This window comes from Paroedura picta, chromosome 13 (genome assembly GCF_049243985.1).
Source record: "Paroedura picta isolate Pp20150507F chromosome 13, Ppicta_v3.0, whole genome shotgun sequence".
NCBI classification, from domain to species: domain Eukaryota; kingdom Metazoa; phylum Chordata; class Lepidosauria; order Squamata; family Gekkonidae; genus Paroedura; species Paroedura picta.
The window spans coordinates 34,717,987-34,745,985 of NC_135381.1; the positions used below are offsets into that span (position 1 = coordinate 34,717,987).

Below are 27,999 nucleotides of genomic sequence, written 5' to 3' on the forward strand. Positions count from 1 at the left end.
TCCATTAGGAGTTTCCTCGAAGGGCCCGGGCAGGATGCTTTCCAGGTTGGCCCGGGAGCGTGCGCAACTGAGACATCCTCCCTTTGTTGGCTATTGTTAGCCTTCCGTCACCTGCAGAAGCCATCGGTGGCATGACTCAGATTCTTGCTATGCCCTTTGGAAACAGGATACGTGGCAGCCCAGTGGCCCCAGAGAAGGCCGAGGACCGCAGGAATGCGGAAGCCGGTGGGGGTGGTGGAAAGAGGATAAATGTCCTTATAATGGAAACGTGAGGATAAAGGGGGGGGGGGACACAGAAAGAAATAATTAGAGAATTTGGTGGGCAGGGCTACCATCAATGGCAAGCAGCATTCGGCATGCTGGGGAATTCAATCACAGCCTCTCTGGACTCCTTGCGTTTTCGCTTGGGCTAGCTGGCTTAGGTCATTTGGGTCTATTCCTTTTAGTTCAAAAGTATACATGTTGCCGTTCTGCCCAGTCAGTGGAAACAAAGCATTTTTTAAAAACGTATAGGTAAAGGTATCCCCTGTGCAAGCACCGGGTCATGTCTGATCCTTGGGGTGATGCCCTCTAGCGTTTTCTTGGCAGACTCAATACGGGGTGGTTTGCCAGTGCCTTCCCCAGTCATTACCGTTTACCCCCCAGCAAGCTGGGTACTCATTTTACCGACCTCGGAAGGATGGAAGGCTGAGTCACCCTTGAGCCGGCTGCTGGGATTGAACTCCCAGCCTCATGGGCAGAGCTTTCAGACTGCATGTCTGCTGCCTTACCACTCTGCGCCACAAGAGGCTCTTATAGAAAACTTATAGAAATGATTAAAAACCAAAATGAAATACAGTATTTTTGTAGCGTTTTCTCTCGCCTCTATATTGCTGATAGGACCATTCTGACTGATGTGCTTCTCTTTACCAGCAGGCTGAGAAGAAAAAGAGCATTTTAACCCAGTAATTCTTAACAGGGGCAATGGGGCACACCACCAGTACTGACTGGGGTGGGGGGTGAGGTGGTCGGATTCAGTTCTTTTATGGGCAAGTGGGCATTTTGCATTGTGTGTGTGTGTGTGTACTGCTCTGAAATCACAGCTGATTTATGCCCTCCCCCAAAGTGTTTTTAGAAAGCCCCTTCTCTGTATTTGCAGTGGATTCTGACCGTCAACAGAAGAGGGGTGTCCTGCACTGTTTGCTGTGCCTTACAGATAAACCCACAGATTGCCCAGCAAATTGAAATCAAACCTGACATTAAAAAGTTGGATGGCCATCCGTCACTGGAGTCTCCCAGAATGCGCGAGATCTGAACTATGCATATTACATGCATGTATCAATAACATGCCAACATAAATACAGTTCTCTTTCCTGGAATGTTGTTTTTATATCCTAATATTTGCTTGTGGCTTTTGAAGGGGTCCTTCAATTAATACATTGTTTAGTGGGTATCTGATGTATCTGAGAGCAAAGAGGCTAGAGTCCAGGGACGGAGGGCGGGAGCTGCAGGGGCATGGCCAATCAGGCCAAAGCTGGCTGCACCCTGATTGGCCCTATTCCAACTTGGACAGCTGGACACGTCCCACCCCCTAGGCTGTTTCATAAATATAGAGAGGAACAACAATGGATAAGGATAGAAGAACAACAACGGATGATATCCTGCAGGGGGCATCGGAGGAGATGTATAGTTAGCATAGTTATAATAGGAACTTCCTGATAATTTGTGCATATTTAAAGTCTACCAACAGGGAAATACTTGGAGATTTCATGGGTGGAGGCTGGGGAGGGTAATGTTTAGAGAGAAGAGGGAATTCAGAAGGGTATAATGCCATAGAGTTCACCCTCCAAAGCAGCGTATAATGCCATAGAGTTCACCCTCCAAAGCAGCCATGTTCTCCATGGGAATTGATCTCTGTTGCCCGGAGATAATTTGTAATAGAGGGAGATCTCCTAAGGGCTTGTGCAGCCATCTCATTTCCTCTGTGCAAACCATTCTTCTTTGATTTTTAAGAATGCAAGAAGCTGACAGTGCCAAATAGTACTGGGCCCACAGGAGAGTGCCAGGATCTGTTATGCCAGCAAAGAAATTTCCTTGACTGTGGCTAAAGAGGATGTGATGCAGCATTCCCCTCCCCTTCTTTCCCAGCAGCAGAGCCAGAGGGGTAGACGGGCACATTGGCAGGAATTGCTGCCAGCCTTTTCAGGCAATGGGCAAAGCTCAGCCTGCTGTGCCACAGAAATCTACAGCACCATTTCACGGACAGGTCTGTGATTCTATGATTCTATGATTCTATGATTCTATGATTCTATGATTCTATGATTCTATGATTCTATGATTCGATGATTCGATGATTTTATGATTTTATGATTTTATGATTTTATGATTCGATGATTCGATGATTCGATGATTCTAGGTCCTGATGTGCTGACATCTGCCTCAAGGCCAGCCCTTTGCGCTGAAGCCTTGCATCAATGCAGAGCTTGACAAGCTTCTGGCACAGGACGTCCTTGAGCCAGTGCTAAATACGCGTTGGGAGACCCCAATAGTCACCCCCATTAAGCCTAATGGGGACATCTGCTTCTGCGTGGACTATAAGTGCACACTGAACAAGGCACTGCAACTCCAGTCCCTGTTATGAGTCACCTTTCGGCATCACTGCCAAGTATTTGCCAAACTCGACCTGGCCCAAGCGTATCAGCAAATGCCAGTCGATGCCAGCAAATGCCAGCAAATGCCAGTTGATGATGAGTTTGGCTGACACCCAAACAACTGCCACCCATCAGGGGGCATTTCAGGTCAAGCACCTACAATATGGTGTTAGTGTGGATCTGGAAGACCTACTCAAGGGAATTCCAGGGGTGATTCCCTATTTTGATGACATTTTACTGGAGAGGAGCACAGTCCTCGAACTCACTGGCCGCCATTGAGTGGTCCTGCACTGATTCTGTGCAGCCGGGTTGAAGGAAAAGCGAGAGAAATGTTGTCCTGGCATCCTTTCAGTGGAGTTCCTTTGGTTCCTCATTAGTGGAACTCGTAAATATTTCCTGCAATAGTCTCGTTTAGTGCCTATTTAGAGGGGGAAATCCAAGAAGAAACAAACAGTGTCCCCCAGGCCACAACAGCAGCAAACAAGAGCAGAGTGGCAGGCCACTCACCTAGGGGGGCACAGTGCAACCCAGAACAACAACAACAGAAACAACACCCCAGTTGGATTAAAAGTTTAAACTCAACAACAGCACCCCAATAAGAATCTAGTGCCAACGCGCTGATGCCCACATCTCCCCTCACCCCCCACAGTGCAGCGCTGGCTGCGTTGGGCACAAAAGGACGCTTCGGACGCTGAAGCATCCAACCCTAGTGCAAAATGGCAGGAAGCACAAGATGGCAGCAGAGGAGCCAGCAGGTGAGGAATCCCGGGGGGGGGCACTTTTTTTTTAGTGTTACGCCATTGTGCTGGCCTAACGCTGTTTTTTTTAATGTGTGGAATGGTCCCAGGTATTTACCGGCCTAGCTAACACCATTTGGGAGGGTGCTCTGATGCAGGGAATTTTACCTGCTGCCCTGTTGGAGTGACTCTGTCCCTCTAGCTCATTTCTACCTCCGTATCTGAGAATAAAGTGAAAAATGCCATCTGTGCCCTTTCCTCCCAAAGGAGTCAGTTGGGTTAAGCACTAGCCCCTGGAATTTCTCACCACATGGGATCAGCACAGCCATAGGTCAGAAGTAGGGACTGTTTCATTTTTCATTATTAGGGAGATTGCAGGTACTCTCCAGTTTTTTTTAACAAAATTGGAGACCACCTTTGAGACCAACAAATTTAATGCTGGATAGAAGCTTTCATGCCAGTTTGGTGTGGTGGTTAGGAGTGCAGACTTCATCTGGCATGCTGGGTTCGATTCTGCGCTCCCCCACATGCAACCAGCTGGGTGACCTTGGGCTTGCCACGGCACTGATAAGGCTGTTCTGACCAAGCAGTAATATCAGGGCTCTCTCAGCCTCACCCACCCCACAGGGTGTCTGTTGTGGGGAGAGGAAAGGGAAGGTGACTGTAAGCCGCTTTGAGCCTCTTTCGGGTAGAGAAAAGTGACATATAAGAACCAGCTCTTCTTCTTCTTCTTCTTCTTCTTCTTCTTCTTCTTCTTCTTCTTCTTCTGTATATTAATTGCACATGCAAGCTTACGCTCAGAATTAAACTTTTGCTGGGCTCAAGGGTGCCACTGGATTTGATCTTTCTTCTATGGCTTCAGAACAACACAGCCGCCCACCTGAATCCATCCCCAATGTTTAAATATCAGGGCAAAGAGTGCATGGTTCATGAGCAGCTGATTTTGCCTGAGCCAACAGAGCTTCTGTGCAGATGTGTTTGGCGGCCCCCCCTCCCCCCTTTCCGGCCAGGTCCCATCCTTCAGTGCTGACATTCCAAGAGCATGAGCAGTCACAAGAGCAACCCTGTCCCTGCATCCTTCCTCCAGGAGCATTTCCTCGGCTGCTTCCTGTTTATCCCCCAGACTCCAAGGGCCATTTGCAGAGACACCTTGAGGCACTTAAATGGCGAATCCCCCCTCCCATCTTCTGTTCCACTGGCTCAGGCTAGATTGCAGATGTTTGCGCTGCAGCCCCCTTGCCAGCAAAGTGTGCCAATATGCTTCCACGCAAACAACACATTTCCTCTCGGCATTTCTGTCAGGTGCTTTTCACCCCAAAATAACTCTTTTGCCAGACAAACGTCAGCAAAATCCAAGATCCACCTGTGCAAGGGAAATTCAGATGCCTGAAGCTGCACTGCGTTGGTCAACATTCAGCCCACTGATTTCCAGAAAGTTGCCAATAAGTATTGGGTGAGAAAAATATTTTGAGTCCAGGGGCACATATAAGACCAACACAGTGTAAGCCAGGGGTAGTCAAACTGCGGCCCCCCAGATGTCCATGGACTACAATTCCCATGAGCCCCTGCCAGCATTCGCTGGCAGGGGCTTCTGGGAATTGTAGTCCATGGACATCTGGAGGGCCGCAGTTTGACTACCCCTGGTGTAAGCTGTTAGTCACTAACACAGACAGTTTTATTTCTCCTATGTTTTTGTGAACTACAACTGAATTCCAGGGGACCATATGGCTGAATTTGAAGAAGAAGAAGAAGAAGAGTTGGTTCTTATATACCGCTTTTCCCAACCCGAAGGAGGCTCAAAGCGGCTTACAGTCGCCTTCCCATTCCTCTCCCCATTTGGATGTTGTGACACAGTTTACTAATTTAACAGGATTAACTTTTGCTTATATATTCCCACTGTCATGATGGTCAGTTCATAGTCTGAGGAAGAGTGCTTGCACTCGAAAGCTCACGCCTTGAATAAATCTTTGTTGGTCTTAAAGGTGCTACCGGACTCGAAAACTTGCTTAACTTTTCAACCACGGCTGGATGCATTGCTTCAAAATCATTTCATGCTTAATATCTCACCTGTGGAAACTTTTAGCACTCTTTGGTGCATGGCATGATTTTCTCTACTCTTCCAAAGCATGCTTGTGAGGATTTCTGCACAAGGAAAAAGATCCTGGTGACATATTCAGCCCCCTCCACATGACATTGTCAACTTCCCAAGGCTGTCTGGTATCCAGCTCGTGATTTGCCCATTTTTAACTTTTGGGAATTGAGAAAAGTGGATTTACCACCCTAAATCTGTGAACTACCGGTGAACCACCAGTGAGCAATCAGGCAAAAGCTCGTATGGAGGAGAAAATGTGCAATAGTCAGGGCAGCGTCCCACCTTCACACTCACCTCCATCTCCCATGCTCTCGGGCAGGGAATTTTAAACAATGTGCCACATGCACACAGCTCCCCAGACACCCCCTTTACCACCTTCCCCCCTTCCTGGAATTAGCCAGGTAACCCAGACCAAGCACTCTGCAAAAAGACAATGGATCATAAAGCCAAGGGACGAATATTCCCCGTGACCCCAGTTGGCATCTTCCACCACCCTCTGTTTTGTAAAAAATAAAAGCTGTGTTGAGCTCCTATTTATAGTGCTGTGTGCATTTATTTTTGTGGAAATGTGGGACGTGGTGTTGGGATTCAGCCCACAGAGCTGGGGCAGTCACACACGGAGACAACCATGCAGCGATGCATGCACACTTGTGGTGGCTTGAGGAGCAGTTAATGCTTTCAACTTTTGTTGAAATGAAATGCAAGGCAATTTTTCTGAAATGTTAACAAAATTCGTTAGTGCAAACAACAACTACAGCAGAAAATTTCAACCATCCCTCCCTCTCACCCTCTCACCCTCCCTCCCAAACCACCCCAAGAATAAACTACTATAGGTAAAATACAAAACCCCAACAGGGGCAGGGCCAATCAGGACAAAGCTGGCTGCACCCTGATTGGCCCTATTCCAACTTGGACAGCTGGGCACGTCCCACCCCCTAGGGTGTTTCAGAAATATATAGAGGAACAACAACGGATAAGGATAATCTTTGCATGTAAATACTGTTCAAGCTAAATGCTGTATTAAATACAATTAATTTTTTAAAGGCCCCCCACAGTCTCCTTCTGCTCTCTGAGTGTCCTGCCTCCTTATTACACTGGCAGCCATTCTGTCCCAGCACTGCAGGACATCCACCCTAGCACTCAACGCACACACTGTGGAAGAGAGGGAAAACAGGGTGGAAGTGGTTAGATGGGACAACAGAGTTCATTTGTGGCATGCTTTGTCACAAGGCCTTTCCCCAGAGATGGATTGCACATACTTGCAGACATTGTGTTCTCCTTGAGTGCTTTTATGGCAGTGAGGATGTCCTGTGGTGGATGTCCCAGGAGTTGGCCTGAAATCGAGGTTGAAAGGTTGACATATTGGTCAAGGTTCTCCAATGGCTCTGCCAACCCTCCCAGGTGTCATTGTTGCTGAAGAGTTGGGGAGAAAGAGCAAGAGGGGGGGGAAACATTAGGGTCCCAGTTCCTGCTGCTCTCTCTCACATGCACGCACACTAATGCTACTAGAAGGTTTTGTGGTGCTTCATGCAACTGGGGTGCTCACAGGAGGAATGGGACACTGGGCTACCTGAAACCTGGGGCCCCACCTTGAAATCCCTTTGGAGCAGCTAGATGGCACTTGCTTTTCCACAGGCAACCCCTGTCCAACAAAATTAAGAAAGGAAGAGGGGGAGGGTTACCAATGTCCATTTCTGGTTCGATCCTCAAGGGTAGATCGCTGCCTCAGTGCTCCATAATGAGCAAACCATAAGGGATTGAAGAAGAGGAGGAGGAAGAAGAAGAAGAAGAGTTGGTTCTTATATGCCGCTTTTGTCTACCCGAAGGAGTCTCAAAGCGGTTTACAGTCACCTTCCTTTCCTCTCCCTACAACAGACACCCTGTGAGGGAGGTGAGGATGAGAGAGTCCAAACAGCTTTATCAGTGCCGTGGCAAGCCCAAGGTCACCCAGCTGGCTGCATGTGGAGAACGCAGAATCGAACCTGGCATGCCAGATTAGAAGTCCGCACTCCTAACCACTACACCTATTAGGGCTGTCTTTCCCCCTCCTCCCAGGTTTAAAGTGCACACATCTTCTGTACGTGAAGGTGTACCTTCTTACATCAACACAAGCCCTTCTTTCTGGGGGGGACAGCAGCAGCCTCCCTTAAAGGAAAGATTACTGCAAAATGAAAAAAAAAGTGTTTGAGGGGTTGGGGGGGAATTTAAAAGTGACGTCCGTTTGTATAATTGCCTTAAAAGTAGGAAACTCACATAGGTGTCTCCTCTGCTCCAGCTAATGGCGTCCCGCAGCCTCCCAGATGCCCACCATCCGGTCGTGGGAGTTCTTCCACTCTTCCTGGGGACTCCCTGCCAAGCTTCCAGGCTATTTAAAAACCAAACTTGAGATGCTTGAACGTGGCCCTACATTGCTCCCCTGTCCTCTGGAAGCCCCATTTCAGAGAGCTTCCTGGCCACCACCACATATGCACGCCTGGTGTGCATATGGGTGCTGGCCATGAGATGGGGGAGGATCCTGGAGCTCCAGACCACTGGGAGAAGATCCTCAATCTCAGCCCATTGCAAAAAGCCCCCTTTCCATGGCCCAGGCACGATGGAGAATGGCAGTTTTTCAAGAGAGGAATGCCTAAACCTCCCTCCCAAAAAGTTTAAGAAACGTTTCAAGCTTCTTGGCCAATAGCATTAGCAGTTTAAACTTGAATTTGTTGCCATCTCTGTTCTACAGGGGGTGAAAATTAACCATTTGCATTTGCTGTGAATGGCCATTTCCAGCCCGCGATCCATCCACCCTTTCAAAACAGAGAAACTATGTAAAATCAAAGAATCTCAAACTTTTAATGAACAAAGCAACGTTGATTCACAGTTGAACAAAGAACAGACATTTGAATGGTCATCTCTCCTATACAGAAATGTGGCTACGGCATCCCTAACTCTCCTACCCTCATTATGAATCTTGCATTTAGCCTGGTCAGTGATGGGAGCTCCTCATCTACATCCATAGTGACCCTCTCTTCCTGATGCACAGGGATATCGTGCCCCTTCTCCTTGCATATATTGTGGAGAATCACGCTTGCGATGACCACGGGGGTGACATTATCCCGGGATCACCTGCTTTGGGTTAAGAGATATCTGAAGACCTTGGGGGTGGAGCCAGGAATGGGTTGTGCAAACAGGAAGCTCAGTAGGGTCCAAGGCCCTCCTAGAGGCCAAAGTCCAACGCATCCATTTCCCCAGGGGAACTGATCTTGGCAGTCTGCAGAAATGCTGAAATTCTGGGGAGTCCCCAGGTCTCTCTTGAAGGCGGCCATCCCTAAAGTAGACCTAAATGTTGGAAGTCAATCTGTACCTAAAGGCAGGTGAAAATAGAATTTCAGCATTGGTGCGAGTTTCACTGCTAAGCTGTATGTTAAGAAAAACAAAAGGGACCCTGGCAGAAATGCATGTCTGTGTAGTAAAGCATGTTTGTATTCCACCAAAGCCAATTTTATAGTACAGAAAGAAGTTATTGGGATTGTCAGGGATGGTGATTGGAGAATGTGCTATGAACTACAAGTACAACGATATAGGCTAGATATCAGGAAAAAAATTTTCACAGAGTAGTTCAGCAGTGGAATAGGCTACCTAAGGAGGTGGTGAGCTCCCCCTCACTGGCAGTCTTCAAGCAAAGGTTGGATACACATGTTTCTTGGACGCTTTAGGATGCTTTGGGCTGATCCTGCGTTGAGCAGGGGGTTGGACTAGATGGCCTGTATGGCCCCTTCCCACTCTATGATTCTATGATTCTATCTGTGACCCCTCTGGTTCAAAGTTTCCCATTACTGCAAATTCACTAGATGGCCTTCAGGATAGTGATATTGTCCTACCTCACATAGCTGTGGTAAGGACTGCAAAAGAGAACATAAATCCTTTGAATAGAGAAGGCGTTATGCAAATGCACAGCTATGATCATTTTAAAGGGTTTTTTTTTTCTATCACAGATAGCTGCTGCTGAGGCCGTAGTTTCCAGAGAGGGAGAGGCATTTCTAATTTTTCCCTTGTGCCATTTCCGTTCTCCTTGATAATTGCCTCTGGCAAGCTGCTTTTACCCCCCACCCCAGGGAGGGGAAGAAAAATACAGGGAACAATACTTTAAAAATGTCTTCTAGAGTTATCACCTTGTGACACATACCGTTGTGTCCTTAATAGATCTTGTATCTGCAGGCACTAAAAAAAGAATATCGTCCAATGAAACTGATCGGTCCTAAATTCAAGACAAACAACTGGATGTCATTTTATGCCTGACACATAATAACATCTGGAATTCATTGCTAAAAGATGCTGGGATGGAATCTAGCTCAGATGGCTTCTAATTAGGATAAGACACATTCATAGAAAATCAGATCTATTAATGACTATTAGTCACGGTAGTTAAGAGTGGAATCTCCATGCTCAGAGGCAGCATTCCACGGATTATGATCAGATGTTGTGGGGAAGGAAAATTAATAGGGAGTTCCCCATTTGCCCTCTTTGATGCCCAGAGACATCTGGCTGGCTGCTGGTGAAGACAGAATTGGATGAGATGGACCTTTATGCCTATTTCGTAGAGCATGTGACCTAGAGTGACCTCTTTGTACAATACGGGGCTGGTTTCCAAAATGCAAAATATGGAGGCAGTGCTGAGGTACGGCAACAGAGATGTGCTGATCGTCCCTGTGGGGTGGTAGGTGAATTCCCTCCAGGCCAGGCTGGAGATTTTTGGTGGGGGGATCACTGGGGCATGCAATTGGGGTCACTGTGGCTGGGCAGGTAGTTGTGAGTGTCCTGCATTGTGCAGGGGTTGGACTAGATGACTCTGGAGGTCCCTTCCAACTCTATGATTCTATGAACATAGAAGGTCTCCAGGGGAAAAGGTCTGATCTTGGAGAGGGAATTTCCTACCTCTCGGAGTCAACTCCATGGGAACAAATATAGCTGCAACCATATAAGCCAGGGGTAGTCAACCTGTGGTCCTCCAGATGTCCATGGACTACAATTCCCATGAGCCCCTGCCAGCAAATGCTGGCAGGGGCTCATGGGAATTGTAGTCCACGGACATCTGGAGAACCACAGGATGACTACCCCTGCTCTAAGCGATTTCGGCTCAATGGCCGTGCTAACGGAATATCTGAACGAGGAGGTGGGGAATCTCCTGGCAGAGAGAATTGGGAGGGGGGGGGGTTTGTAGTGTCTGAGCAGTAGGGATGCGCTTTTGGTGGTGGGAGGGGGGGCAATGGGATTCGTGGCATTAATTCGGGGTGGGTGGAAGCGGCCTTGCAGCACTTATGTGGGGCACCCTCTCTTGGGGGGGGGCGCATGCAGTGTGGGGGGGGCAGCGCCCGATGGGAGGAGGCGGCCCGTCTTCCTGGCGGGGGCGCCCTGCGCGGCTGCGGGAGGAGGCCGTGCCGTCGTGTGGGGCGGGGGCGGAGGGGAGGGGAGGGGAGGGGAGGGCGTCTGGGGGGCGTGGAGGCGGCCACATGACCGGGCGGGCAGCCACCCAGCCAAGGCGGCCGGTCTGGGTGTCCCCCGTCGTCGCCCGCCTACAAATGCAGCCGGGCTCGGGCGGGAGCGGGGGCATTGCTTGCTGCTGCTGCTGCCGCCGCTGCTGGAGGAGGAGGAGGAGGCGGCGTCGGAGGCTGCAGGCGGGCGTCGCTCGGCCGTGGGCGGCACGATGGGCGTGCGGCGCTGGCTGCTGGCGCTGCTGCTGCTGTGGCTGGCGCTGAGCCCCGGCTCCGGAGGTGGGTGGCCGCCCGCCTGCCTTGCACGACCCGGGCGGACCGCACTTGTTGCCCGGGATTGGGGGCTGGGGGAAGCGGCCGGGCCCTGGCGCCGGGCTCGATCCTCCATGCTCGATCCTCCATGCGCACGGCGGTGCCAGGCAGCGAGATGGCGGGCGGGCGGGCTGGGTTTGAATCGGACGGCGGGGCTGCCGTCGGGGCTCCGGGCGGGGGCGCCCCTGGGGGGCAGAGCCTGTTGCTGCAGGCTTGGGGAGCCTGGCTAAAAATACGCCGTCAAATATACCCTTCCCGCCGGGGGGGGGGCTGGCTGTTTTGGGGCGCGGGGGGCTCCGTCAGGCTGCCCCCGCACCGAGCACACCCATGTGCCGCTTAGATGTGGCGCACTGCCTCCCCATACATGACTGGGACGTTCCTTGGGAGGGGGGAAGCGCGCTGGACTCCGCGGAATCGTGACCTTGCCTGCAGGCAAGGAGCATGCCTTTAGCAGCTGTCAGGATGTCAACAGGTGAAGCCGCTTCCAGGGCTGCCGGTCCGAGGCGGAGCAGGCTCGACCTGTTGAATCCCTCCTGTCTGTATTCGCAAGCACAGAGGTGGCGGGGATCCTGGCCAGGCTCCGCAGCTGAGGGGTGGGTTGGGGAGGGGTTTGCCTCTTGGTAGATTCACCCCCCACCTGCCCTGGGATGCTGAGGATGGAAGGGGCTCTCTGGAGCACTGGGGGGGGGCAGGGGGATGTGTGTTGCACTGAAGAGCCAAAGCAGCAGCTGACAGGAGGGTGAACACCTGACTCTCCACTCCCGTCAGCAGATGCCGAAGAACTGCAGCCAATGCTGGCGTTTGGCACGTCCCACTCTTGGCACGTCTGGGTCTGGCTTGCCCAGCACACAGCCTTTGAGTGCCACTTCATGGCCAGGCTGCAGTGGAAAGAGGCTGGCACTAGCTCGCTCCTTGCAAACGTTCAAGGAGGCGTCGCTTTCCAGGAGCTGCCTGCCTGTGCCGTGCCCTGCTTGCCGGCCCGGTTTTGACCCATTTTCAGCACTCAGCTGAGGAACTTGTGAAATGAATGACAGGAGCCTCTGAGCAAGACAGAAAGGGGGTTGCTTTTTCCTAATAGGGAATGCTCTGGATGAGAGGTCTGGATGAGAGGTCCTGGAGCAAACAATTTGACTTGCAGGGAGGCTGGGGATCATTGTGTTTGCCGTTTGGCCACTTCCTCTTCATCCTTCTGGTGTGGCTTGGATCTTTCTCCTAAATGGTACACTCTGGTAGGCTGTGTAGGTTGTCCTTGGGCATGGAACTTGTAGGCACCAGCAAGTCAGGTTGCCCTCTTGTGGGATGGAGAGGTCAGGGGACAGGGATGGAGCTGGTAGTAAAAGCAAGTCTGTGTTTATTAGGTTAAAGCAGGGGTAGTCAAACTGCGGCCCTCCAGATGTCCATGGACTACAATTCCCAGGAGCCCCCTGCCAGCAAATGCTGGCAGGGGCTCCTGGGAATTGTAGTCCATGGACATCTGGAGGGCCGCAGTTTGACTACCCCTGGGTTAAAGCATAGTTCTCAGTGGGGACTCCCTTGGAGAGAAGAATACTAGTTGTGTCACCGCACAAACTCTGTTGGTCAAGTTTACTAATTCATAAGGCAAGGTCTGTGGCATTTTAACCCCACAGAGTATGTAGATCAGGTTGCAGATATGTGTGGATGGGTCAGGAAGAAATTCTCAGGCATGTGGATTTTCCACTGTGTGCACCTGCCAAACCATTGTTATCCATCACCCCTGACTAGCATTTGTATGGTGCTTTAGAGCAGGGGTAGTCATCCTGTGGTCCTCCAGATGTCCATGGACTACAATTCCCATGAGCCCCTGCCAGCATTTGCTGGCAGTGGCTCATGAGAATTGTAGTCCATGAACATCTGGAGGACCACAGCTTGACTACCCCTGCTTTAGAGTGTTCACAATACTTCACTTGTGTTGTTATGATGACAGCCCTGTAAGGTAGGCCAGTGTTGTTATTTGAGGGATTACAAATGACCTAAGTCACCTAAAGAGCTCATGGTAGGAGGAGAAGCAGGCACTTCCTGGTTTGCAGACCAGCCTCTGAGCCAAGCATTCTTTACACAAGTATTTGCAGAGAAATAGGATGCTGAGGTGTAGTAGTTAGAGTGCTGGATTAAGATTTAGGAGACCCCATTTCGAGTCCTCACTCTCTCATGAAGATCACTGGATGATTTCAGACCAATCTTTCTCAGTCTGGCCTACCTTAGAAGGTTGTTGTGGAGGAAAAATTATGAAGGGAGTATGGAATTCATTATTATTATTATTATTATTATTATTATTATTATTATTATTATTATTATTATTACTATTACTATTACTATTACTATTACTATTACTATTACTATTTAGTTTTATAGCCTGCTTTACTCCAAAGAATCAAGGCGGGTGACATAAAACATAAACCCCATTACAATCCTAACCCCCTAAAACCAAACTGAATCCCGTGGAGGATGTATGTGATAAAACTGTGTTTTGCCCTGTGGAGAAATGCCCCCGGATACCAGCATTTGGAGGGGATGCCCTGAGTGCGGCCAAGGAGGCAGAAGGGACAGCAGGTGGGAAATAGTATTTTTGGAATGTCTCCATATGTTACAGAAAGCTGCATGCAAAAAGGAAAATCAACACAGCAAGCCAAGAGAGGGTGGGGGACCTTCCCTCCTCCTATTGGACTCGAATGTTGCTGTTCCTCCTCCCTCGTGTTCTACTTGGGTGGAGTGTTTTTTAATGCAAAGGTACAATCAGAGATGGAATTTACTCCCTATCATTTGGAGCAAAGCACGCCGTCCTGCCAGCTCCTTCTCTCCAGCATGCTGGGAGAAAAAGTGAGAGGGGAATTAAAAAATAAGTACTGGGAGGAGGTCAGCTTGTACCCGAGCTATTTAGAAAGACAAATAGCTGCTTTAATTAGTGGTGGAGCAGGGGAGGGCAGCCCTGCCTAGGTCACCCCCCTGCACTGGGCCTCTTAAGATAAGCCATGCCTTGCTGGGGCAAAGGCAGGTTCCTTTCCAGTGTTTTCCTTGGAGGTGCCTTTGTGGCCTCTTGTCAAAGCCACCCACAGTATAGTCTTCGATTGTAGGTGCTTATAAGTAAGGTGACCAGATTTCAACATTGGTAAAGCGGGACACCATTGACCTGGGGGGGGGGGGCGGTTCTTGATTAAAACTTTGGTCTATATGGAGCAACAAAAAGTTTCATAGAACGCATAGAATGCAAAAATAGTATTGTAATATATATTTTGAAATTTCAACAATTTGCCAACAAGAGCCTCTTGTGGCGCAGAGTGGTAAGGCAGCAGATATGCAGTCTGAAAGCTCTGCCCATGAGGCTGGGAGTTCGATCCCAGCAGCCGGCTCAAGGTTGACCCAGCCATCCATCCTTCCGAGGTCGGTAAAATGAGTACCCAGCTTGCTGGGGGGTAAATGGTAATGACTGGGGAAGGCACTGGCAAACCACCCCGTATTGAGTCTGCCATGAAATTCTAGAGGGTGTCACCCCAAGGGTCAGACATGACTCGGTGCTTGCACAGGGGATGCCTTTACCTTTTTATATTACAATACTATTTTTGCATTCTAATGTTAAAATCTGGTCACCTTACTGATGCGGGAAATCCAGACATCCATTGTTTCTCTGCTCTGCCCAATGATAGCCCCTACCTGGTGTAGACTGGGTCAGAGCATTGGGTAGGTGTTTCCCCAGATATTCCAGTTCCAAGCTCTGCATTTCCAGCGTACATGTTTGAAAGGAAAGTTGGGTCGTGTGTATTAGATGAATGCGCTTTAATCATATTGTTGAGACTCTTTGTCAAGTTTGGCACAAGGAATGTTTATTTCCCTCCCCTTCTTTTTTTTTGTACACACAGAAACAGAATTTAGATTCTGAAGCAAGATAATGTGGAACCAGAAGCTTGTTGAGAGTTCTGAATTAACTGAGGTGTAGTAAAGAGGATACTGGCCTGTCCTGGATGGCCCTGGCTAACTTGACCTCATTAGATTTTGGAAGCTAGGCAGGGTCAGCTGTGGTTAGCATTTTGGATGGGAGAACACCAAGGAAGTTCAGGGTGGCTATGGAGAGGCAGACGATTGCAAACTTCCTCCAAACATCTCTTGTCTTGACAACTCTGTGGGGTCACCATAGGTTGCCTGCTATTATACGGTACTTTCCACAACCAAGATATTTTAAAGGTTTCCAGCCCCCCATCTCCTGTTTTCTGGGTCTTTGAGATGTGTACCCTCCTTGCCTACACTGAAGCTCTAATATACATCCAGGAAGATGGGAAACTTGAAACGAATCAGAGATGCTTGCAGTTGTGTCATGATTCCTTACCACTTCACAGACTCCATCTACTTACCACCGTACTCTTAAGATTCATAATGGGATTGCAGGACTTTGAAAGTCCTGAGTAGGTAGGGTATGCACCACACGGCCCATCATTCGTTAGTGGAAATCATTGCTTCAGCATAGTGCCATGTTGCCCCTATAGCCGATGGGCTTGGAAAGAATCATAGAATAGAATCATAGAATCATAGAGTTGGAAGGGACTTCGTGGGTCATCTAGTCCAACCCCCTGCACTGTGCAGGACACTCACAACTCTATCGCTCATCCACTGCTCCCTCCTTGAACCTTCACAGAATCAGCCTCTCTGTCAGATGGCTATCTAGCCTCTGTTTAACAATATCCAAAGATGAGATTACTTCTATCCATGGCGAATCTCTAAAACCGCCAGAGGTGTGACCTCTCTGTTGTCAGAGATCGGTACATCACCGATCTATCGATGCTGGATTTAACAGGAGTGGGTAATCGCCTCTGCTATTGGAGAACATGATGCTGAGCGTTTAGACTATTGCTCCTGGGAGATAATTACCACATGGGAATGAAACATGCCTCCTAAATGAAAGAAAAATAATATTTTTTTCTGAGCAAGGCCAAAATATAATCCGGGCCCTGTCCTAACCACATCCCCAGTCACATCACTGACTCAGCTTGGAACATTGATGCGGGCCCCAATTTAAAGAAAAGAGCCTCTGATGTGACATGTCTAGTTCTGGTGCGTGTCAGGCGGTCGCCTGCAGCCATGCAGGTCTTGCCGATGTCCCTTTGTTGACAGGAATTCGATGTTCTTTCCTCCCCTTCCTTATAACAGCAGGGACAAAGCGCTTTTCATGACAATAACAAACCCCATCCTGTCTGTGTGGCTCAGCTTAGAAAGCAGTCGGGACAACAGCCCAAAGAGATCCATCTGGAGAGCCATCTCTGCAGCGGCATGATCAGCCGGGAGCATCGTGGCCTGTACTGGCGGCTGGTTCCCATATCAACCGCCGCACCTTTGCTCTCCTGGCCTTTGCGGGCAGAAGGCATCGGAGGAAGATGACTGCATTGCCTCTTACAGAGAACAGCTCCTGCAGAAAGGGCTGTAAGATTCCACTTCCTTTAAAACCCTCTCAAGTGGGTATACCCATGCTCATTTGCAGTGGATGGCCAGAAAGAGCTCTGAATTCAGGATGTGCTGCTTATCCCCTCTGGGCCCTGCTCATAAGAAGCCTCTGCTCTGACAGGGAAAGGCATAGGTTATTTAGAGCAGGGGTAGTCAACCAATGCAAACTTAAATGGACTCCGAGGAATGGTAGAGGACAGGAAGGCCTGGAGGATCATTGTCCATGGGGTCGCGATGGGTCGGACACGACTTCGCACATAACAACAACAGTCAACCTGTAGTCCTCCAGATGTCCATGGACTACAATTCCCATGAGCCCCTGCCAGCAAATGATGGCAGGGGCTCATGGGAATTGTAGTCCATGGACATCTGGAGGACCACAGATTGACTACCCCTGATTTAGAGGATTGTGGGAGAGAAGAAACCTATTCCTTCATCCAAATCAGGGCCCAGGATAGATCCCTGAGGCACTCCACTTGTGACTCCTCTCCAAGAAGATGGCTAACCATTTACAAGCACCCTTTGGGTGCGATCTGTCAACCAATTCTCGATCCACCTAACAGTAATAGGATCCATACCGCATTTTACCACCTTGCCAATAAGAATATCATGCGGAAAGGTAAATAATGCCTACAGCATTCCCCTGATCTAGCAAGGTAGTAACTTTCTCAAAAAAAGAGATACGGTTAGTCTGACATGCTCAAGAACAAGTCATGCCAGACTAACCTTATCTCTTTTTTTAGGTCTTAGTGACTCTACTATTTTGGCTCTTCTCTCTCCCTCCCTCCTGCCTGTCCCAGGGGTCTTGGCTACTGTTCTGTCCTGATTCTCCTTCAGGGGATTAAGGACCACATGGTTGTGCTGGAATGACGGATGCTTTGAGCTAGATTAATTTACAATGTTGTGGGATGGGACAGGAGACAGGACGTTGCTTCTGGAAGTGTCGCTGGGAACACTTGCTCCAGGGGTGGGTGGCTGTCTTGTCTGACCCAGTCAGAGGCTCTGTCCAGCCTAGCCAGAAAAGGGCTAGATTCTTGGTTCTTGAACGCATACGGAATATGTGCATGGCAGAGTCACATGTGATGTCAAGAATGTGGAATGTGTTCAGGGTTTTGGGGGGTGGGAGCGGATGTACCTGGTTTCTCAGCCAGTGTGGGATGGAAACAGGACAGATAACCAGCAGAGCTCAGAAATGGGGATGCAGATTCAGGGCTGCATCCCTGAGATGCTTGGCGTGGGGCATAAGGAAGGAGAAACAGCAGATGTTACTGGGCCAAGTAGATTCTCTCTGTTGTGGCTGGGCCTGTCGGAAGCACTTTGCAGCTGAATGGCTCCTGTTCGGGGTAATTCAGGAAGCTCAACCTGGGCGGAATGCCATGGTGACTGAGGAGTTCATATCTCAAAAGAAGCCTGGCCATTGTAGCTAGAAGGAAGGCTTTGAGGAAGACAGCCACCATATCTCCTGCAAGGTGGGTGGCATCCTGAAGAATCAGCCGGGGTCTAGTAAGACACCTAGTCCTGAGTTGGGTGGCAGCTGTGCTGCCCCTTTTCTATCTCTGTTTGTGAAAATGACCTTTATTCCCCTTATACTCATTATAATTTTTACTATCATGGTTAAATGAAGGGCACTTCCTACTTTCTACATGCTAGGGTTTTGTGGGTGCTTTTGGGGGTAGAGCCCGAAAAGAACAGGGTTTGGGGTGGGTAGGGACTTCAGTAGTGTAAAGCAGGGGTAGTCAACCTGTGGTCCTCCAGATGTCCAAGGACTACAGTTCCCATGAGCCCCTGCCAGCAAATGCTGGCAGGGGCTCATGGGAACTGTAGTCCAAGGACATCTGGAGGACCACAGGTTGACTACCCCTGGTGTAAAGTATCATCGAGTTCAGCTACCTAAGAGGCCATTTTATCCAGGTGAGATGACCTCTGTTGCCTGGAGGTCATTTGTACTCCCAGGAGGTCTCCAGCCATTACCTGGAATTTGGTAACCCTATTTCCTGTACATTTATGGTTGGGAGCTGGAACTGGAATCTTTAGAGCAGGGTGTCCTTTGTGCCCAACTTCCAGCCTACGAACATAAGAAGAGCCCTGCTGGATCAGACCAAGGTCCATCTGATCTACTTCCTGTTCTCAACAGTGGCCAGCTCTGTGGCTTCAGGAAGAAGACAGACCTGAAGGCAACAGCCTGTCCCCCAGCCCTGTTATCCCCAATCACAAGCACTCAGGGGCATGGCTGCTTCAGAACCTTCTATTCAGCTGTCATTCAGTAGAGTGAACTACTTCAGTAGAGCATCCAACCACTAGGTAGGCCTGTCCTCTCTGAATGGTTCTGATTTCCCCTTCAATGTTTTTGCTCATCACCGTATCTTGTGGCAGGAAGCTCCACAAATCCATTATGTTGTTTGAGGAAATGATTTCTTTCCACTGGCCTAACTCTACTGTCCATCAATTTCTTTGGTTGATTCCATGTTCCTGGAGAAGGAAGTAGAAGTTCTCCCTATTGTATTCACGTTGTACATAACGTTATAAACTTTTATTGCATCCCACCCTTCATTCATTTTTTTTTTCAAAATGAAAAAACCCTCTCTTATAAGGGAGATACTCTATAATATTTGAAGGCCTTTTCTGCTTTTTTTTCAATTTTGTGATGCCTTACTTTGACACGGGACAATCAAACTTTAGACAGTATTTAGCTGTACACATTAATGCTTAGTGTTGAGTTCTGGGACTTATCCCTGAAATATGAAATGTGCTTCTGAGCATGTATAGTGTTATCCCCCCCTCACTGACTAGCACATCCCACTTTCCCACTAAAAGGATGTGACTGATTAGGACTTTCCAGTCTTTTCATCCCCATCCCCAAGAAAATTAACTTTTCCATGTTGAGAATTATGAGTATCAATCCTAACATTGATGCTCATTCCATACTTACTAATATGATGCAGAAATATATCTGATTGTGTTGTAGGAGATGCTAGAGGGATAGCAAGTACTGTTCAGATTTTTTGTGACAAGGAGCCATTAATCCATTAAGCCAGGGTGTAACTTCCCAGCAGAGATCTCTTTGCTAGAAAGACTGAACCTGAGATTCTTCTCATGTGAAACATGCACTGTGCCACACATCCTCTCCTGCAGAAGACAGGGTAACATGTTTGGGTCCAGCTTTTGTTTGAGGTACTGGCCCTACGCAGAACAAGAAGACAAGGCAAACTGACAGATGTTGAAGAGAGGAAGTGGTATTTTGAAATGAATGGTGAGGGGTTTATTTAACCTGGTGACATGAGGATATCCATGGGAGAGGACAGAACCCTCTCCCCCCCCATTTCCCTCCTGCATCCTCCTTAGAAGGAAGGAAATGGACAGAGCGTCCTTTGAGATGAGATTAGAGGAGTAGAGTCCGTCCTTACTGGGGGCCCAGCAAGGTTTTCTGCAATCCTGCCTTGGTATTGGAGTGGGGGCCCTCATATAAAATTGTCCACCTCCTTCCTGTTCTTGGCCTGCCAATGTCTCTCGTCTAGCTGGCCACACATTTAGTGAACAAAGAGTCTGTATCACAGGAATGAGCAAGTCAAATGAGTAACTCGCTTTTGTGGATTCCTGTTAGGAGCACTGGTTTCCAAATACTCCGTTCTTTCCAGCAGAATGCCAGTGCTCATGTTCCTTATGCAATATATTTTTTTATGGCTGTATGTGTTCTACGGCCAAATTCGTGATCTCATTATGAAATTACAACCAAGTAATTAACCCAGGAGAACCCCAGCTTCCTGAGAATTATCTCGAGAACCTTTGCTTTTGTTTTAAAACAAAAGTTCTGGTCCTTCTGCTGGTGAATTGGTTGGATACTGTGTGAGTCCTGGCAGAGGAAGTCTCCATACCCACAGGGATAAGGTAAGAAGAATTTCCAGGGAGCAGATTCTTATAGTACTCCTTGTAGCTCTTCACCCTGTTGTATCATGAGCAGGAGCCCCAAAATGTGCACATTCGCATAATTGAGATCACATCTCTCTGTTTTTCCTTACTGCATATATTTTTGGTCATTCTTTTTGAAATGTTCACCATGTGCTCTTCTGAATGTGTCCAGTGCCTTTACTGAAAAATATTGCATTTGGGGTTGAATCTGGTGTCTTGTCTGCAGTAGCTCTTTGGTACATGCAAACTTTGATTTGAAGCTTGAACTGCAAAACGGAATAGCCCCACTTCCCCCCTCGGGAGACAATAGCATGCACTTTGTTAGTGTCTATCTTTTTTTGGGTACCAATTAAGAGTACCTGTATAGAGTGGCAATGTTAGTCTTTGTGTAGCACCTGGAGGGTGTGAAATAGCTGCCAAGTTCTCGGTCCTTTGACCCTAGGCTACGTGAGCTTTACATATTCTTACAATTGGTGCCAATGTGGTGTAGTGGTGAGGGTGTCAGACCAAAATTAGGGAGGCCCTGGTATCTAGGGTTGTCCATAACAAGGAGACAATAGAGGTTTCATGAGTAATTGAAACTTTTCATGGCATCACTTGGCCAGTAACATTCCATTGAGCCTTTGCTTGGTTGTTGGTTCACCGTCTCTGCCTACTCACAAAGCCCTGCTTGGACTAGTCATCACCTTTTTGCCTGGTCTGTCTCACAAGGTTGTTGTGAAGATGCAATTGGAGTGGTGATGGTAGAGGGCACCAGCTACACTATACTGAGCTCTGGGTAGAAAATATTATTAACAGCACTGATTAAAAATCAAGTGCACAATTCATTCTGATAAGGAGAGCTTTTTTTTGTTCTCCACTTTTTATTACCCAAAGAAGTCTAAAAGTGGCTTACAATTACCTTTTCTTTCTCTCCCCACAACACTTACCCTGCGAGGGAGGTGGGGCTGAGAAAGCTGAAAGGACTGTGACTGTGACTAGCCCAAGGTCACCCAGCTGGCCATTTGTGGAAGGAGGAGTGGGGAATACGACTCAGTTCTCCAGATTAGAGGCTGCCATTCTTCACCATTACACCAAGCTGGTTCTTGAGGCCTCTTATCTGCTGTACCCCTCCTCAAGTTTCTAGTCTTTATTGACTAAGAGTGGCATCATTTCCTTGTTGAACACACGCATTTCACATTTCTTTTGTCTTTGTGTCATCACTGCACAGACAGATTTTCGAAACACCATGAAAATGTCCAGAATGGGGTCTGATGGAAAATATACATCCCTAGGGGATATGGATGGTATGATGAGTGTACAGGCCACAGATATCTCTCTTTGTGTGTGTGTGTGTGTGTGTCGGGGGGGGGGGCATCTCCAGGTTTAAAAGCAGTAGAACAGATTAACAAAGTTCACCAGCATGTGTTCCATATTAATCTTGTTGGTAAGAAGATGTGGGAGTTCATTCTTGCAGAGATCCTTTATTTTGCTTATTTGTTAATAATTAAAGTTAGCTCAACATTGGGGAAATGGGCAGATTTCTACAGTCACAATAACAACTGAGATACTGTAGTGACACAGAAGCGAAAAGGCCTGGTGCTTGGATTCTTACACAGGCCTCCCGAGAAGAAAATTTCCTGGAAATTGGCCTTACTTTCTGAGTTAATGCAGCTGTTGATAAACAAGGGCTGTTTGGTGCTCACAGGCACATGTGAAAGGCCACAGGTTCAAGCTCCAACATCCAGCTTTGGGCAGAGCTTTGTATGCAGAAATGAAGATGTTTCTCTGCTGGAGACGGCAAAAATCTGCTGTCGGAGCAGGCAATCGTGAGGAACCAGATGTGTCTGCACATCTTACACTGCTGTTTATGCGTTGTCAAAAGTGAAAATGTTGGTCAGTGAAATATCCAGCTATTACACACTTCATAATACTCTTCTGGGGAGGAAGTCATTAATGTTAATGCCATAGTATCCATGTGTGTATCTGTATGTGTATATAAAATAAATACAAATGCCTTGAACCTTTTTTATGCAGAGGTAGGTACATATATTAAAAAGCTGAAGGTATCCCCTGTGCAAGCACCGGGTCATGTCTGACCCTTGGGGTGATGCCCTCTAGTGTTTTCTTGGCAGACTCAATACGGGGTGGTTTGCCAGTGCCTTCCACAGTCATTACCGTTTACCCCCCAGCAAGCTGGGTACTCAGTTTACTGACCTCGGAAGGATGGAAGGCTGAGTCAAGGTACAATCTGGTGCATTTGTATTTTTTTTCATTTATATCCTGCCCAGCGAGTACACAAAGCTGCTTAAATCATTCTCTCACAACATGCCTGTGAGGTAGTTTAGGATGAGAGGGACATAAGAGTAATCTGGATGCGAAGCCTCACAGTACGCAGTACAAGCAGACCAGTTTGGTGTAGTGGTTAGGAGTGCGGACGTCTAATCTGGCACGCTGGGTTCGATTCTGCAATCAGCTGGGTGACCTTGGGCTCGCCATGGCACTGATAAAATTGTTCTGACCAAGCAGTGATATCAGGGCTCTCTCAGCCTCACCCACCTCACAGGGTTGTGGGGAGAGGAATGGGAAGGCAACTATAAGCTGCTTTGAGCCTCCTTTGGGTAGGGAAAAGCAGCATATAAGAACCAACTCTTCTTCTTCCTTCTTTCTTCTTCTTCTTTCTTCTTCTTTCTTCTTCTGTCTCTGCCAAGGAAACCTGGGGCTCCTTCATTGTGGAACAGTTGTTGCTGAGGTCACCCTCCCCAAAAACTGACATGATCATTTTCTCCTTCCTGTCGTTCCAGGGCCTTTGACTGAAACATCCGAGGATGGGAAGGAGCCCAGGGAAGGGCACATCCGGAACCTGGTGCATCCCAAAGGTGTCCGGAGCGCTGTGGGTCATCGGCCGAATGGCTGGCGGAAATACCGGCGTCCTCGCCCCCGCCTCTCCCATAAGGGACCCATGCCTTTCTAGCACAGGTAGGGAATACAGGGGGTGCTGGTGGAGTGAGGGGAGTGGGTGGGCAATCACAGGGCAGGAGTTGCCTTGCCACGGTTCTTCAGGTGTATTCCTGAGTATAGCTGCAAGGTCTTCCTTGTGGTATTCTTGCATTGTGAATTTCCCACAAATTTGGAGAAGAGTATAACATGAGGAAGCTGGTAGACGGCCAATTTCTGTGCCTAAAGAAAGAAGGGTCCGTATAGATTAGTGTCATGCTTCCCATAGTGGGTAAGCAAAGGGCTCTGAGAAGCCCACAAAGGAGGCACAAGGGCCAGGGGGGGGTCTCTTTCTGTTTGCCTCCCAGCTGCTGGTATTACGGCAGACTGACCCTGAGGCTGGACGTTCCAGTTAGCTATCATTAGCGGCCACTCACTCTCTCAGGGGATTTGTCTTCCATAAACGTTTTGAATTGCATTTTAGCACCACCAGTATGTGGATTTGGGATATTTATGTACCCCTCCTTTCTCCCAGACAAGGCGGGCAACAGCAATTAATACTATTAAAAAAGTATCCATTAAAATCCTTAAACACATCATTAAACAAATAAGGCAGGAAATCCAAAAGGCAGTCCTTTGCCTCGCCCTTCTGGGAGGTTGTTCCACAGCAACAGAGGAAACCTGAATGGTAACAGAGGGAATTCTAAAAGGGGATTGATTGTAAGAGCACAAAGACTGCATGTAGGTATGCCAGCTTCCAGGTGAGACCTGGAGATATCCTGAAATTACAGCTTACCTCCTCTGACTGCAGCGATCAGTTCTGGATAAAATGGATGCTTTAGAGCAAGGGTTGTCAAACTGCGGCCCTCCAGATGTCCATGGTCTACAATTCCCATGAGCCCCTGCCAGCGAATGCTGGCAGGGACTCATGGGAATTGTAGGCCATGGACATCTGGAGGGCCGCAGTGTGACTACCCCTGCTTTAGAGAGTAAAATCTGTGGCATTGTCCCCCACTGAGGTCCCTATTCTCAGGCTCCGTCCCCAAATATTCAGTAGTTCCTCAAAGGAGCTAACTTCCCCCCTTCCTCTGTACCAGTGGGACCTGCATAGGTCACATTTGGAGAGAGGGCCCTTGAAGTAGGTAGGCCCCAGAACACCTAAACTAGTAACCATTATGTCTTGTGGTAGTGAATTTCATTTTTAAAAATTTATTATCATATTTATTAACTGCATGCTCTCGGCCAGCTGACTAATGGCGGTGGACAACAATATAATAACAGTAAAATCATATAAAACCAACACAACAATCCCTCCCTAGCCCCAGTTCTCTTAAAACCCCAATAGTCCCCGTCAACCCAGCGCCTCAAGGGGTAAGCAGAAGGAGAGAGGAGGGGCCCAAGATCGTCCTTGACCTGGCCTCAACCAAATGCCTGGTGGAAAAGCTCTGTCTTGCAGGCCAGGTGGAACTGTCGTTCTTACAGTACTCTTAGCTCTCCCGAGCGCTCATTCCACCAGGTGGGGGATAGGACCGAAAAGGCCCTGGCCCTGGTTGAGGCTAGGTGGGCCAGGGATCGCCAACCTGCTCAAATTCACAGAACGAAGAGCTCTGTGAAAGGGGCATAGGGAAGTTTGCCAGCTAAGTGTAATGTGTGTGCTTTATTTTGTCTGCCTTTGGATTCTTGACAGGGCAGTACTGGCCACACCTCCTTTTTCTAGTTGGCTTTAACAGCCGATGAGAGGTTTCATGAAGAACAGATGGATCAAATCACCTCTGAACATCCCTTGCCTTGAAAATCCTGCAGGGGCACACAAAATTGGGCTGATCCTGGGCTGAGCAGGGGGTTGGACTAGATGGCCTGTATGGCCCCTTCCAACTCTATGATTCTAAAATTGGCTACGACATCACAGCACTTTCCATGGCCACCGGACGGATCAGAGCCAAGATCCTCTGAGGTTATTGTGCAAACTGCAGCATTGGGCCCAGGTGGTAGCTAGTTGGCCTCCTGGTCTTCTCCCACTGAGATGGTTTGTGCAGCAGGAGAGGGAAAGGATCTTGATCTGGAAAGGGATCACGACAAGCAATCTGCCGTGGGGTTTGACTCTCCCAACTGACTTTCTGTTTTCTTTGCAGGGTCAAGACCCTCCCTGGGAAGCCTCCGTGACCTCTCTGCTTGATAAACCGTCTGCTTGTTCAAGACTCCCCTCCCATGGTAGAATGTGGCTCCTTCTGTCAGTGTGTTCCGGGTCAGCACTGAGCACAAGGAATGTGTGTGCAGCATCCGCCTCCCCTGCTTCTCTTTCTCCGACTCAGGCTGGTCTCGGGTGGCAGAACCTCTTCCAGTCTCTCTCTCTCTGCCTTGCCAAGTTGCCATCTGGAGGACTTGAGAAATAGAGGATTCTGGGGAGACCGGGGGAGGGGAAGGAAACGGGTAGCAGTGTTGCTGGAAGGGTGCTCTCCGCTTTGCTTTGCAACCAGGGGCCGATGGGCCCTTTACCTGTCTGGGAAGGTGCCCGAGGGGCCACTGCCTGAGAGGGCCAGAGGCAAAATGAGCCAAGCAGCCTCTACGGGGCCGGCCTTGCCACAGGCGCCATTCAGATCAGATGGAGCTGTGGCAATGCTGAGAAAATGTAGGCGTGCCGAGCCTACGCCATGGTGATGGCCATCCCAGGCTGGCTCTGAGCCAAGCAGAGCCTTCAGCACTGCCAGTACAGCAAGGGTCACCGGACTCTGCTTGCTTTGGGGCTGCCTCAATATCCCTGACTCCTTGTTTATATCCCTCAAGGAAGAAGATGCACAATGCAGGTGTTGTGAAGGAGGCTCCAAGATGTGGTTTATTGTGAGACCACCGGGGTGGGGGAAGGCTCCGGTCCTTCTCAGCCGTCTCCCCTCTGCCCCCTGCGGTTACTGCTGTAGCAGCGGAGGCAGCGGGCACAAGGCCTTTGGCCTTTACAAGAAGCACTTTGTCAGATGGAGAAGCCCCTCCCAGGCCTCTCTGGGATCCCATTTTGTGTCTGTCTGTCCCTCTCTCCTCTCCCCCACCTGGCTTTCGCAGTAGGGCAGCTGCCTTCTTTTTACAGAATAAGGTTCAGTTTTCTCAACTGCCTGAGTTAAAATTTTCTCAGCTGCAGGCAAAATGTTCCCCTTAGATGCAGCTCCTTGCCAAGAAAAGCTGCATATCCTGATTTCCTTTGCTACCTGTCAGAGGCATGAGACAGTCTTGTCCACCGCAAATGCCAGTCCTATTCTGGGAGCTCACTTCCGGGTCTGTTTTGGTCCAAGTGAGGAATCTTGGCCTTTCTGGGTGCAAAACGCAGATTAAAACAAAAACTGGCTGGTACAGCCTTTGTGTACAACAATGGACAGATTGGAAAATCTTTCCTGCCATCTCTCTGCCTTGCCCAATAGCCAGTTTTGACCAACCTGAGCAGGGGCCCGTCTGTGACATGCTGCCCACACTTCAGCACCCCCTCCCCCAGCAAGCTGAGCCAGGCCACCGATCACCTGGCAAGATCTCCTGGCACTTAACTTGGTGGCTTGTCTTCAGAGCTACGACCATCGTGGCAGGTCGAATGGGAGCAGAGCTTGCTTCCTTTGGACAGGAGGCATAAGAAACCAACCCCTGGTTAATTCATTTTAGCAAGAGGTGTATCGATATACAGTGTATCGGCTCAGAGCATAAGCCATGATTCGAGAAACCCAGGTTCAAATGTTTACATCAGCCACAAACTCACTTAGGTGGCCCTTATGCAAGCAATTCTTCTCTCTGGTTGAGCCTCACCTCTGCAAGGAGGGGGATAACAATTCAGGCCTACCTTACAGGGGTGTTTTAACTCAGATAACATGCACAGTAATGTTTGAACCCTTGAAATATGTTTTGTAATTGCAAAGCGCTGTTAAGGGATGAATTGCTTTGGAGATACCAATGATCATTAAAAAAAATCACTTCCTGTTTACAGCATTGGTAATTGCCATATGCTCATGGAGGGTTGAAGGGAATGTCTGTTTGCTCTCTGAAAGAGCAGTAGGAGGGTGTATTCCAGGGGTAGTCAAACTGCGGCCCTCCAGATGTCCATGGACTACAATTCCCAGGAGCCCTTGCCAGCAAAATCTGGCAAGGGCTCCTGGGAATTGTAGTCCATGGACATCTGGAGGGTCGCAGTTTGACTACCCCTGGTGTATTCGCTGTCTTATCTTTTGCACTTGGAAGTTTGGGGCTGAACTGTGGTGGGGCTTTAAGACAGCCCGGGGTGGGAGCTCACATCTGTATAACCTCTTTCAGGTGGCTGTTGACCTCTTTGTATAAACCCCCTCACTAATTTATACCAACAAGGAACATCTTGTGTAAAACCCCTGTTGGTAACACTTTTTTTTTTTTGTATGTGTGTGTCTGTAAAGATTTGTTCTGTGTAAATACAGCTTTATAATAAAGAGAGATGAAAACAATAAACCCTTATTTTTAGAGTTTCGGGCAATGTTATTTCT

At 48.7% G+C, this 27,999-nt stretch overlaps 1 protein-coding gene across 1 annotated transcript; it reads left to right on the top strand.

Moving 5' to 3' along the window:
- Nucleotides 1-131: 131 nt before the first annotated feature.
- Nucleotides 132-27,970, top strand: APLN (apelin). Its single transcript, XM_077307537.1, has 4 exons — nucleotides 132-268; nucleotides 10,797-11,212; nucleotides 23,383-23,557; nucleotides 25,648-27,970. The coding sequence occupies exons 1-3, from the start codon at nucleotides 132-134 to the stop codon at nucleotides 23,550-23,552; spliced, it is 723 nt and encodes a 240-aa protein (XP_077163652.1). The 3' UTR covers nucleotides 23,553-23,557; nucleotides 25,648-27,970.
- The last annotated feature ends 29 nt before the right edge of the window (nucleotides 27,971-27,999 follow it).